We start from the raw sequence: 12,025 nt of genomic DNA, 5'->3' as shown, positions 1-12,025 counted from the left end.
CAGCAGCTTTGTTCTCCGGCCCCCAGCGGGGCTCGCACGGAGCATGCGCAGTTTCAGCTGCTGAACCCCTCCCTTACCTGGGCTGGAGAGAGCGGACGCGCCCCGGGGCAGGCTGGGAGATGTAGTTCCGGCCTCTCCGTGGAGCGGAAGTGACGTCATTGAGGGAGGTGGAGCGCGAACGGGCGCGGGAAGTTGCGGTTGTGCCTGGCTCCTGCGGGGCCGTTGGAGGCTCTCACGGGGCCGGAGAAAGGTTTGTGCTGTTGGAGCTCTGGGCATGCGCAGATCGCGGCGGGAGAGACCTTCATTAACCCCCCCCCTTCCGTGGCCGGGTCCCGCTCCCGCTGCGGAGCTGCAGCCTCCAGGTACCGGAGCGAGCCCGGGGGAGACCTGGGAAAGGGGCGGGTGGAAAGTCTCTGTGCAGCCCGGACACGGCCGCGGGGGAGGGGAGAAGAGCAGGTGACCCCCGAGGACCGGGGAGAGAAACGGGGGGGGGGGGCTGAGATCCACTGGGATTTACCGCTGCCCCCTCCCGTGGGGACCCCCGTCCCGTCCTGCCCCCTTTCTCTGGAGAGCAACGAGCAACAGCCAGGGTGGCCCCCTCCCCCAAATCCCTGAGAAGTTCCCTGTTCCCCTCCCCCGATTGTGCCCCATTTTCTCTCCACTTCGCCAATGTCCAGCTCTCATTGTGGCTGGTGGGGGCTCTGGAGGGTATCTGGGGTCCTTGGCCAGGGACTCTGGGGACTGGGTGCCAGGGAAGCTCTGGCAGGACCCTAGCTGGGGTTGTGGGGGTGTCTCGGGCCCCTGGCTGTGGGGTCTGGGCTCTGGGGGCTGCTACTAACCATGATTCTCCCTGATCAGTTTGTGCCAGAATCCTGGCTCCAAGCACTTCTCGGCATTCTCCCGCCAGGCCCAGTCACTGTGATAACTTTCTAGCCACTTATCAAACACTGTGAGGTGAAATCACAGATTTTGCTTTTTTCTACTCTTGAAAACTGCAGGAACTTCCAGTTCTATTGGGAATATTCATGCCCCCCAGTCCTTGTTCTAGATCTAGGGGGTGAGGGAGGTGGGAAGGGGGTCAGCATTGCCACACAATGGTCTCTTCCACAGCATTCTGGACTCATTCTTTCTGAAATCTGGTTTCATTGAGAACATTGTTAATCCAGAGTCACTATGTTGTGGGCAAACAACAGTGGTAGTCCGTGCCTGGCGTGCTTAGCGCCAATAAACACACCAGGGGGAGAAGCAAGCAGAGTTTATTTGAGATCTCAAAGTGGTGCTGGGAGACTTGACCTGCCTCAGATCCAGCACACCTAAAACAAGCAGTCTGTTCCTTTATATCCATGAGAACTTTTCTTGCTGACTAGCAAGCCCCTGTTTCCCCTCCCTCTTCTGTCCGGCTGCAGTATCTTTTCTCACACACACACACTTCTTTGTCTTTCTTCCCCCTCCCTCTCCCCCTTGTAGAGTTACATTGAACAGTTGATTAAAGCTGGCGTGAATTACGACCTAGTCTTTGTAAACCATTATCTCCTCTCCCTTGACCAAAAGTATGCAGGCTTTATTATTTTTGCTCCATACCAGTTTGAGCAGCCTTACAACTGATAAGGCTTCGGACACCTGGCCTTTTGTTTATTTATTGGCCTGCTAGGTCAATTAGAGTTTAACATGGATGGACTTTTGCTCATGAGAGGCCTAAGGGAAAACTCCATATTCTTATAGCCTTTACCTTTTAAAATTACTTAGAATAATGCTTAGTGACACTTAGTGGCCTCAACAACTACATGGAAAGACAAGGAGTGACTCCAGATGGACTGTGAGGCAAATGAGAGTAGCAATTCTCCCTGTGAGGAGGTGCTCTCATTAGCTGCTCTCCCCAATGAGCTAAAGGAGGGAAGCTGATCAAACTCTGTCCTTATCTGCTCAGGATATTGGGGTTCAGCTTCCTGGGTCAGAGGCTGCAGCCTCCACTGAGATCTGGGAGACCAGGCTTAGCAGCTGCTGCTCCCCCAGTGGGGGTTCTGTGCTGGCAAGTGACCTTAAGTAAAGCTGCTTCTCTGCCTGGCCCAGGTGATGACTTTCTCCAGCTTGTACTAGCCCCTTAGGGCAGACCTGGGCCCTGGTAATACAAATTCTACCACAGACTGCAGGTAGCTGAAAGACCTCTGAGAAAGTGCTGGAGACTAGCAAGAAAGTGACTCTGCACAAACGACCTCTCCTCCCTTAGCAATTGCCAGGAGAAAATCCAGCCCTGGGAGAGCAAAGCCTCCAGGAATAGGACTTTCCCAGCCAGAGGGGCAGGGAGAGAGGACACGGGAAGGAGAGACTGAAAGGAGCAGTGAGAGAAATGAGTCGAGGGGAGAGATTTCCAGCTCTCTAATCCACCCAGACACGTGTATTGCAGCATCCCTGTGCAGAACCACTTTCCAGTGAACAAGAACAGGATCAGACAGAGGAAAAGCTGGTTCTTGACTCCATATTCCCCCTGCTGGGGTGTGACTGCAATGGTCCCTGTCAGTGTCCCAGGGAATGCCCCGCAATGACTCCTTTGGTTCTGCTCTTTTCTAGTCTTGTGTTCAGAGACTTTGTTACAGGGTCAGGGGAGGGTGAAGAGAGGTTAAAAATCTCTCTGTGGGCTTAGCCTGGCAGGAGGGGCCAGGTCTTCACTGTAATAAAGAGATTGAGCATTTTCCTAGGATGGCAGAATCTAAGATGTCTGTCTCCAGGGAAAGGGCTTAGAGAATTGTCTTGTGAATTTAACTAAAGCCTGTTCTGAAACCCCCACAACTGCCCTTCTCACCCTCCCAGGCTGCAGAATGACGTCCATGTTTTGCTCCAGCTCATCTCATCCTCCCACGAGAGAAGGAAGAGAAATGGCTGCAGAGGAGCCTGTTCAGGTAGGGATTATCGGGGAGTTGCTGGTGGGTTCCTGCAGGAGGGAGTGGGACAGCAAATATGTTGGAGATGGGAAGATTTGCACAATCTGGTTTGGAGCAGGGCAGGAAATGCACAGGGTGAGGAAGGGAGGAGGACAGCTTGTGACAAACCTGCTGGGAGTTATTTAATAAGTGGCCCAGATTCTAGGAACAGACCCATGAGATTAAGAGGTGGAAATACCCTAATTTGTGAAACAGAAAATAACCCTTCTACATGGGGCTAGGAAAACTGACCAGACTCCCAGTGCTGGAGGCTGACCTGACTAACCAGCTGCTGCTGTGCAATATGAAAGGGGCACCCACCGTGAGGTTTAGGGGAGATTCACTTCCCTTCATATCCAGCTCCTCAGAATGAGCTCTCCCTGGTCCCTGCTAGGGGCTCCCTGTCCTGTATCAGTCTGTGGCTAGTAGGCGTGTGATGGATCTGCTGGGAGAGAAAAGGGGCTCAATTCGTCCCCTTAACTTGGTGTTTCCAGGATGCTCTGAGTGGGGTGGGGATGGGACTCTGACTGTGATCCACTCAGAGTTTGCATTTGATTGGCTTCTCTCCCCCACAAATAGTGTGAGTGTGAGTGGGGCATCAGGTACTGAGTGTTGGGCTCTTGCTTTTTCAGGGGCCGGTGACCTTCGAGGACGTGGCTGTGTATTTCACCATGGAAGAGTGGGCTCTGCTGGACTCTGCTCAGAGAGCCCTCTACAGGGACGTCATGCAGGAGAACTATGAGAATGTGACCTCGCTGGGTAAGGGTTACTGTCCCCTCAGTTCTTGGAAGTGGAAATGAAGAGATAAGGTTCACACCAGCCCCACAATACCACCTCTACTCTGCCCTGTCTCTGCATTACCTCAATATGCCAGTGACCCACAGACACTGCCAGAGACCGTCCCCTGCTGCAGAACACTTGGGGAACAGAGCACAGGAGCAGTATCGCACAGTGTCAAATATCTCCTGTTTGCACAAGTAAACTTCTTTGAGATGGGGCAACCACACCTGCATGCAGTGTTATGCTCCTACAAAGCACACATGATCTTTGTAGTGGAAGGTAAATACACAGCATTTATTGAGAATACAACAGTTAGCATATGCTTTTTAGACACACACACACACACTCCTGCCAGTGATGTTCATAGTTACAAGTCTGTTGTAGCTCGAGTCAATCTAATGCGTGATCTGATGCTCCTGGATTGTGGCAAGACGAACCCCAAGTCCCATGGCCAAGCACCCTGGTCCTTGCAGAGTTTTTCCTTTGTTGAAGTGTATGGATTTTGCTGTGTCAGTTTGTAATCGGTTACTTCTTAATTGGTATAAACATTCCAGTACACCTCCGAGAGAGTCATCCTGTCCTTTGTTCCGATTTAATCAGTTGTCCTCGGGGGTGCCAGCCTTTACCTCAGGGTCATCAATCTGCCCTTCATTATGGATGCGCGTTGATGATTCTTTGATGTCCTTTAAGTCTCTTTTCTCCTTCTTCCTTGACTCTGGCTATAACAATGGCCTTTACACCTTATCTTTTCCTGATGCATACATTCTCATTCACACAAACTGACTGAGAGTACAAGCAGTAGTATTTTATATCGAGCAAAAAGGCATTGCAAATCAAATCTTGCCTTCAATGTTTCTCTAATCTACTTAACATAGACACAATAGAGAATTCTGTCTCTTACTTACTAAACCTTAAAACAAAGAAATGTATATTTAACTAGAGTGCCTAATTTGTAATACATAGAAGAAACCATAGTAGACAGTATAACTTATCCTAAAACAAAAAGTGACCATAATCAATCAGAAGGATTGTTCTAGTCTGTCATTCCTTTCTGCTGTTCAAAAAGGGTGGCTGACAGGATGAAATCAAATCATACGTTAATTCTCACAGTACATTATAAAATCCAGCTCCTACAGCTGTATTCGAGATGTGGGCATACCATGGATTTATATACAGGCAATATGATATTTTCTGTCTTATCATCTATCCCTTTCTTAATGATTCCCGACATTCTGTTCGCTTTTTGACTGCCACTGCACATTGAGTGGATATTTTCAGAGAACTATCCACAGTGACTCCAAGATCTTTCTCTTGAGTGGAAACAGCTAATTTAGACCCCATCATTTTGTATGTATAGTTGGGATTATGTTTTCCAATGGGCTGCAATATGTGCTATCCTGACATCTAGTACTGCTGAGATCCTGAATTTAGTAATATCCCTGCCCTTCCTGTTCCCTTTCTCCACTGAACCCCACCAGCCCATGCTTACTGTTCCCAGCTTCCCCAGGACTCTCTCATTATCTCTGGACCTCTCTGTCAGCAAGAAGCAGTACCTGGGAGACTTGCCCTCTCTCTGGAGTCTTGGACTTCTAGGACATGGATTTACTCTCTCTGTTGTTTAGGAGCCTCTTTGAAATTAAGTGTCTGTGCCATTAACCACAGTGCAATCTTTACTGTTGAACAGCTGTGTCCCCTTGATTCCCCAAGCTGGGGTACCTTTTACACTGGTTTATTGTGAGAGCAGCCACTGCTGGGGAGTTAACACACAGTCTCCAGCATGTAACTCGCTCCCAGCTACACAGTATTGAGTGCTGCTAGTCAGCAACTCATGAGTTACAGTGCAGCAGAGGAAAACTCCAGAAAATTCTCTGGTCCCAGACTTCCCCCAGACTTCCCCTACTGAACACTGCAATCTTATATGAAGTTTGTCATTTCATCAGGAGAAAATGACATGCACCAGCCTTATTATCCCATGTAGATGAGTGGACTCACCTCTGCGGCACGTCCTACTGGTGACTTCTGGGAATTAGCTCATTCCAGCTCTGGCACACCCTCTGCAGGCCGGTGATCCGCCTGTCCTCTGGCCCTCGTGTCCCTCCCTGGACCTGGTGCCCCTTTTATCTGAGGAGCTGCCCTCTGGCAGTAACCTCTCAGTCTTAGGGTCTCCCCTCCCCAGAGAACCCCCACCCACTATTACCACCTCAGCTAAGTATAACGCCAGTCATGGTCTAGCCCCACGCTCTGGGACAGACTGCAGTATCAGCCACTCATCACTGGCAAGGAGGGTTTGGACCTGCTGCCTTGGCCTACCCCTGGGCTGCCCTCTGCAACCCCCAGTACCTATTGTCTTCTGCTAGGCCTCAGCCTGGAGCTCCCCAGCTCCTCTGCCTTGCCCCAGCCCTACTTCACTCAGGTACCCTGTCTCTAGCTCCCTGAAGCCAGGCCCATCTCCCTCTACAAACAGAGAAAGACTCTATCTGCCCCTGGCTTCTCTACCCCGCTACATCCCAAATTCAATTTCCTACACACTTTAATCCAAACGCACTAGTTGGATAAAACAATAAAATAAGATTGTTAACTACCAAAAAAAAGATTTTAAGTGACTACAGGTAATGAGGCATAAAAGTCAGAATTGTTTACAAAAGAAATGCAAGATAAAACACAAACTAACTTATAAGTCGGGGTGGGCAAACTATGGCCCGCAGGCCACATCCGGTCCCTGAACTCCCGGCCAGGGAGGCTCTCCTCTCCCCTCCCCTGCTGTCCCTTCGCCCCCGCTGTCCCCCTGCGGCCTCAGCATGCCGCACCGCCAGCACTCTGGCCTGCCGCTCCTGGGCAGTGCTGCAGCGGTGGGGCTGCAAGCTCCTACCGCTCTGAGCAGCATGGTAAGGGGGCCGGTCTGCGCACTCCTGAGGGACCTCGTGTCTAGCTCTGGCAAGCCACGCGGCAGTGGTAAGGGGGCCAGGGCCGGGGGGTTGGATAAGGGGCAGGGAGTCCCGGGGCAGTCAGGGGACAGGGAGCAGGTTGGGCGGGTGGTCAGGGGATGGGGAACGGAGGAGTTGGATAGGCATGGGAGTCTCTGGGTCTGTCAGGGGGCAGGGGTGTGGATATGGGTCGGGGAAGTCAGGGGACAGGGAGCAGGAGGGGTTGGGTGGGGTCCTGGGGGGGGCAGTTAGAGTGGATGGTCTTGGGAGGAGGCGGTCAGGGGACAAGGATTCGGGGGGCTTAGATGGGAGTGGGAACCCAGGAGGTTTCTAGGGGGGTGGTTAGTGGCGGGGGAGGTCTCTGGAGGGGGAAGTCAGGAGACAAGGGGCGGGGGGGTTGGATGGGTCAGCAGTTCTGAGGAGGGCAGTCAGGGGGTGGGAAGTGGGTCAGATCGGATAGGGGACGGGGCCAGGCTGTTTGGGGAGCCACAGCCTTCCCTACCCGGCCCTCCGTACAATTTTGCAACCCTGATGTGGCCCTCTGGCCAAAAAGTTTGCCCACCCCTGATCTAAGTTAACAAGCTGAAATGGATTGAAGGCAAATGTTCTCACCATCTGCTGAGACAGGCTGGCTTTCCTTTCAGCCAGGACTCCCTCTAACCCGCCCCTGCTGCCCAAGTTCAGTTCTTCAGGAGTTATCATGAGCAGAGGGAAAGGGGAGAGAGAATCTCAAGCATTTCCCTCATCTCTTTTTATAATTCAGTCCTTTTGTACTAGAACCGACTTCAGTACTCAACTGAGTCATGGTGCCAGGCTGTCTGTTGTAGATATAAGCTTCAAGTGTCCCTGTGATGGAATGTAAATGTCTTCTTCACACCTTCCCCCTTCCGCAGAATGGCTATTTGGCCTTGCTGTCTCTGAGGAACTGATCTGTGGGTGTTCCCCAGAATTGTAACTTTTTCAGTAATATCATACAATAAAATCTTATAACTTTATGTACAGTGTTGCTACACATTTTAACAGGATAATATTCAGTAGATTATGTGTTTTCAAAATGCCATTCTGTGTACAAAATTGATCATAATTTTCTAGAAGAGTGAACATAGGGTACAGACTGACACAGTGTCTGTCTGTGTGTGTTCCCAGCAGATATGTAGGTATTTCAATACATCATAAGCAGAGTGATCAGCATCTTCAAGGACCAGGGGAGCTGGTCCTGGGAATTCACTGCTTTACCAAGTGTGACACTGTATGGAATTGTGAGACATTTTATATTAATTTTTTTTATTATTAATACCAATTTGATAAAATTGAAATGACTCGTGCTAGATATGTCATGTAAGGTGTCAGTGATAATAATTTTGTTTCTATGTTTGTATCACCTTTGTATTGTGTTATAGATTGATATCTAAAAATATCTGTATTTCCAGACTTGTGCAGTGTTTCTGGGTGAGGCATATTAGCGTCAGCACTGCCTAGGCTATTTGATGGTCCATCAGCTGTACAATGAGACTATGGAAAGGATCAGGGGCAGGGGTGGATGAACTTTTTAGCCCGAGGGCCACATTGGGGTTCCCAAACAGCCTGACCCCACCCCCTATCCGCCCCTCCCACTTACCAGCCCCTGACTGCCCCTCTCAGAATCCCTGAGCAATCCAATCCCCCGCTCCTTGTCCCCTGACCGCCTCCTCCAGAGACCCCCTCCACCGTAACTGCCCTCCCATGACCCCACCCCCTACCCAACCCCGCTGCAACCTGTCCCCTGACTGCCCTGTCCTCTATCCACCCCCCTTCCCACTGACAGGCCCCCGGGACTCCCACACCTATCCAACCTCCCATCCCCCCAGAACCTCTGCCCCATCCAGCTGTCCCCTGACTGCCCCCCGGGACTCCCTGCCCCTTATCCAACTCCCCGCCCCCTTACCATGCTGCTCAGAACAGTGTGTCTGGCAGCCACATGGACCGCACAGAGCCAGACACGCTGCCCCGCAGGAGCACACAGCCCTGCCCCGCAGGAGTGCTGCCCGCACTGTGGCGCGGCTGCGGGGGAGGGGCTAGCCTCCCCAGCCGGGAGCTCAGGGACCAGGCAGGACTGTCTTGCGGGCTGGATGTGGCCCGTTGGCCATAGTTTGCCCACCCCTGATCAAGGGCATAAACCTATTGAGTCAGCAAGACATGCAGGGGTATGTCTGTGTACTGAGAACTCCAAGGCATATCCATACCATGTGCTGTGAAGCTTGTGTTTGGGACACAGGAAGTACAAGCCATATGGCAAAAAGAATATAAAGGGCAGCTGCATCATCTGCATTTTGTCTTCAATCCCTCTTCCTACCGCTTGAGCAACTTCTCTACAAATTGAAGCCTTGAACAAAGGACTGAATGACCCATCCGAACTGTGGATGTGTTCCAGAGAGACTTTCAAGCCAGCAACTCACCAATACTGCTAAGAATCTGATATATAGATTTCTGAATGCATCTCACTGCTTTCCCATTTAACAACTTTTTTTGTGTCGTGTCTTGTCTTTCCATGCTAAAGGATTGGCTGGCAGTGTGGTCTTTTGGGTAAGATCCAAATCCTATAGTGATCTTGTAATGTGGCTGACTCTTTGGGGTCAGAAAAACATTTTGTATATGAGCAGAGTTTTTAAATAACCTCTCACTGTATTGGACTTAGGTGCTGATTGGGAGTCAGAGAAGTGGAATGCAATAAAGGAGGCCATGTGATTTCTTTTTTCAGCTTCTCGATAACCAGTGTGGGGGATCAGAAGCGCAGTTTGTGACTGGTTGGTTAGTTTAACTTCAGTGTTAACCACCAGTTTTGAGAGCATCTGCTCTCCCTTTTTCAGCCTGCCCTGACCTTGGCATTTTCAGTGAGGACTGCCCCAGACACACCAGGTCACACTAAGCACTGAAGTTAAATGAATAGAATTTTTTTTATGACAGTCTTATGAAATCATCTGAACTCCTTTGTTTTCTTTCATCTGAGCAGTGTTTCCAGTTTCCCAGCCTGATGTGATCTCTGAGCTGGAGCAAGGGGAAGAGTCATTGGTCCCAGACTTCCAGAGTTCGGAGGAAAGAGAGATCCTGAGAGTTCCCTGCACAGGTGAGGAAACTTTAAACCAACTCAGAATCTGTAAGTGCCTGAAGGAAACATCTGGGACACCCTACAATGCCCTTGCAAGGTCTCTCAGTTCATTATTGTCCTTAGCAGGAGTCGTATCCTTAGGGTAAATATAGCTCATGGCTTCCTGTAGACCCTAGCAGACACCATCCGGTAGCTTCTTCCTTTTCCCCTGTGAATTTGGATGGGATGTGAAGGCTGAATTCATCTTCCTCTTCTCTCCTATTTGGAGGAAGAATTTGGGGGAGTTCAGTTCCTGATTTTTATTTGACCTTTCTCCAGTACTTGTATTGGTTTGGCCTTCCCCTTTCCATCCCTGTTTGAGGTTTGTCTCTATCACGGCAGGTGACGCAATGGTATGTGAGAAAGAGAAGAATTTTCAGCAGGAAAATGTTGAGCGAGTGGATAAACACACAGCATTATTGCAAAGATCGAAAAGGAATGTGCCCTGGAGTCATAAGCAGGAAAAATCCCATGACATTCAGCACAGACCAGAAAGAGAGGAAGGAAAGCAACCAGGGGAGAAAGTGGGTATATGTATTTCCTGTCAGGAAACTCAGAAGGACCTCAAGGAAATCACAACACAACAGGAAATCTTCAGCAGAAAGAGAAAAAATACATGCAGTGAGTGTGGGAAAAACGTATGTGATTACTCCATCCTTATAAAGTATCAGAGAATCCACACGCGGAAGAGACCCTATGAATGCAGTGAGTGTGGGAAAACCTTCAATCGCCGTTCGAACCTTATTAGACATCAGAGAATCCACACAGGGGAGAGGCCCTACGAATGCAGTGATTGTGGAAAATGCTTCACTAGCAGCTCAGGCCTTTATCAACATCAGAGAATCCACACAGGGGAGAGGCCCTATGAATGCAGTGAGTGTAGAAAATGCTTCCCTAGCAGCTCAGGCCTTTCTCAACATCAGAGAATCCACACAGGGGAGAGACCCTATAAATGCAGTGAGTGTGGAAAATGCTTCCCTAGCAGTTCAGGCCTTTATCAACATCAGAGAATCCACACAGGGGAGAGGCCCTATGAATGTCGTGAGTGTGGGAAAAGCTTCACTCACAGCTCTCACCTTACTGGGCATCAGAGAATCCACACAGGGGAGAGGCCCTATAAATGCACTGAGTGTGGGAAAAGCTTCACTAGCAGCTCAGGCCTTTCTAAACATCAGAGAATCCACACAGTGGAGAGGCCCTATGAATGCAGTGGGTGTGGGAAAAGCTTCACTAGCAGTTCAGGCCTTTCTAAACATCAGAGAATCCACACAGGGAGAGTCCCTATGAATGCAGTGATGTGAGAAAGCTTTCAGTTGCAGCTCAAACGATCTTACCCATCAGAGAATCCACACAGGGGAGAGGCCTTATGAATGCAGTGAGTGTGGAAAATGCTTCACTAGCAGCCCAGGCCTTTCTACACATCAAAAAATCCACACCGGTGAGAGACCCTATAAATCCAGTGAGTGTGGGAATACCTTCTGTTGGCACTTAAGGAGATGAACACTATAAAAACCTCTAGGGCTATCAATACTTCTTTTCTTTAATAATTTTCCTGATTCTCACATAGTAACTTTTAAAGCTGTTTGAACTGTTTGCAGCATGGTTATACCTCAGTTTGACCAGATGAGTGGCCCATTTTTGCCTTTTGCAGTTTGCCCTGTTTTGAGGTGGACCCATTTGTCCTTTCTATCAACTCCATTATCCCATGAGTAATTTGAGTGTGCCCTTCCTATCAGGAACCAGGGAGCATCACATTTATACTATTCTTCCTATTTCAAAGTTATTGTTAGTCACCAGTGATACAGATTGTATCATTACCAGTTGTTCTCACGTTAACCTGGGTTGTGCTGAACTGCAGATATAGTGGGAATTTTTCAACTTATATTTAAATGAAGAGGAGCAGGGGCAGGGGAAAAAGGAGTCATTTCAGCCTCTATGACAGTGGAAGAGGATGGAGTGACTCAGAGATTCCCTCCTTCCCCATCACTGCAGAACTGTTACCTTTTGTCTGAGCCAGACAGGGTTTATCTTCATCACATTCTACCCATCCACTTCTCAAAGTGTCCTGTGAGAAACAGTTCTCAGCTGTCTGTGCTTGGAGATGCTTTGACTTCTTTAATCCTATACCAGAGTCGCTATGACTGGAGATGAAAGTGTCAAAGACCTGGAAGGGGAATTCAAATGGATCCCAAACACAGTGTGATCATTGGGAGTTTAAATCCCAGGTTCCATCTATTGGTAAAGCCCCTTCTGGCAAGCTGAGTGGTTATGTCTCCCAT

General features: G+C 49.6%; 1 protein-coding gene across 1 annotated transcript; it reads left to right on the top strand.

The window, feature by feature from the left end:
• The first annotated feature begins 206 nt into the window (after nt 1-206).
• On the top strand, nt 207-11,592 carry LOC116825321 (uncharacterized). Its single transcript, XM_075069784.1, is given in 6 exon segments — nt 207-362; nt 2,809-2,897; nt 3,551-3,677; nt 9,612-9,725; nt 10,089-11,040; nt 11,042-11,592. Coding segments are annotated over 6 exon segments (1,575 nt in total). The 5' UTR covers nt 207-274; the 3' UTR covers nt 11,247-11,592.
• The last annotated feature ends 433 nt before the right edge of the window (nt 11,593-12,025 follow it).

Source organism: Chelonoidis abingdonii, chromosome 1, assembly GCF_003597395.2.
Source record: "Chelonoidis abingdonii isolate Lonesome George chromosome 1, CheloAbing_2.0, whole genome shotgun sequence".
NCBI lineage: Eukaryota > Metazoa > Chordata > Testudines > Testudinidae > Chelonoidis > Chelonoidis abingdonii.
Note: the sequence above shows the minus strand (reverse complement) of the source record. Positions and strands in the feature narration are given on the sequence as shown.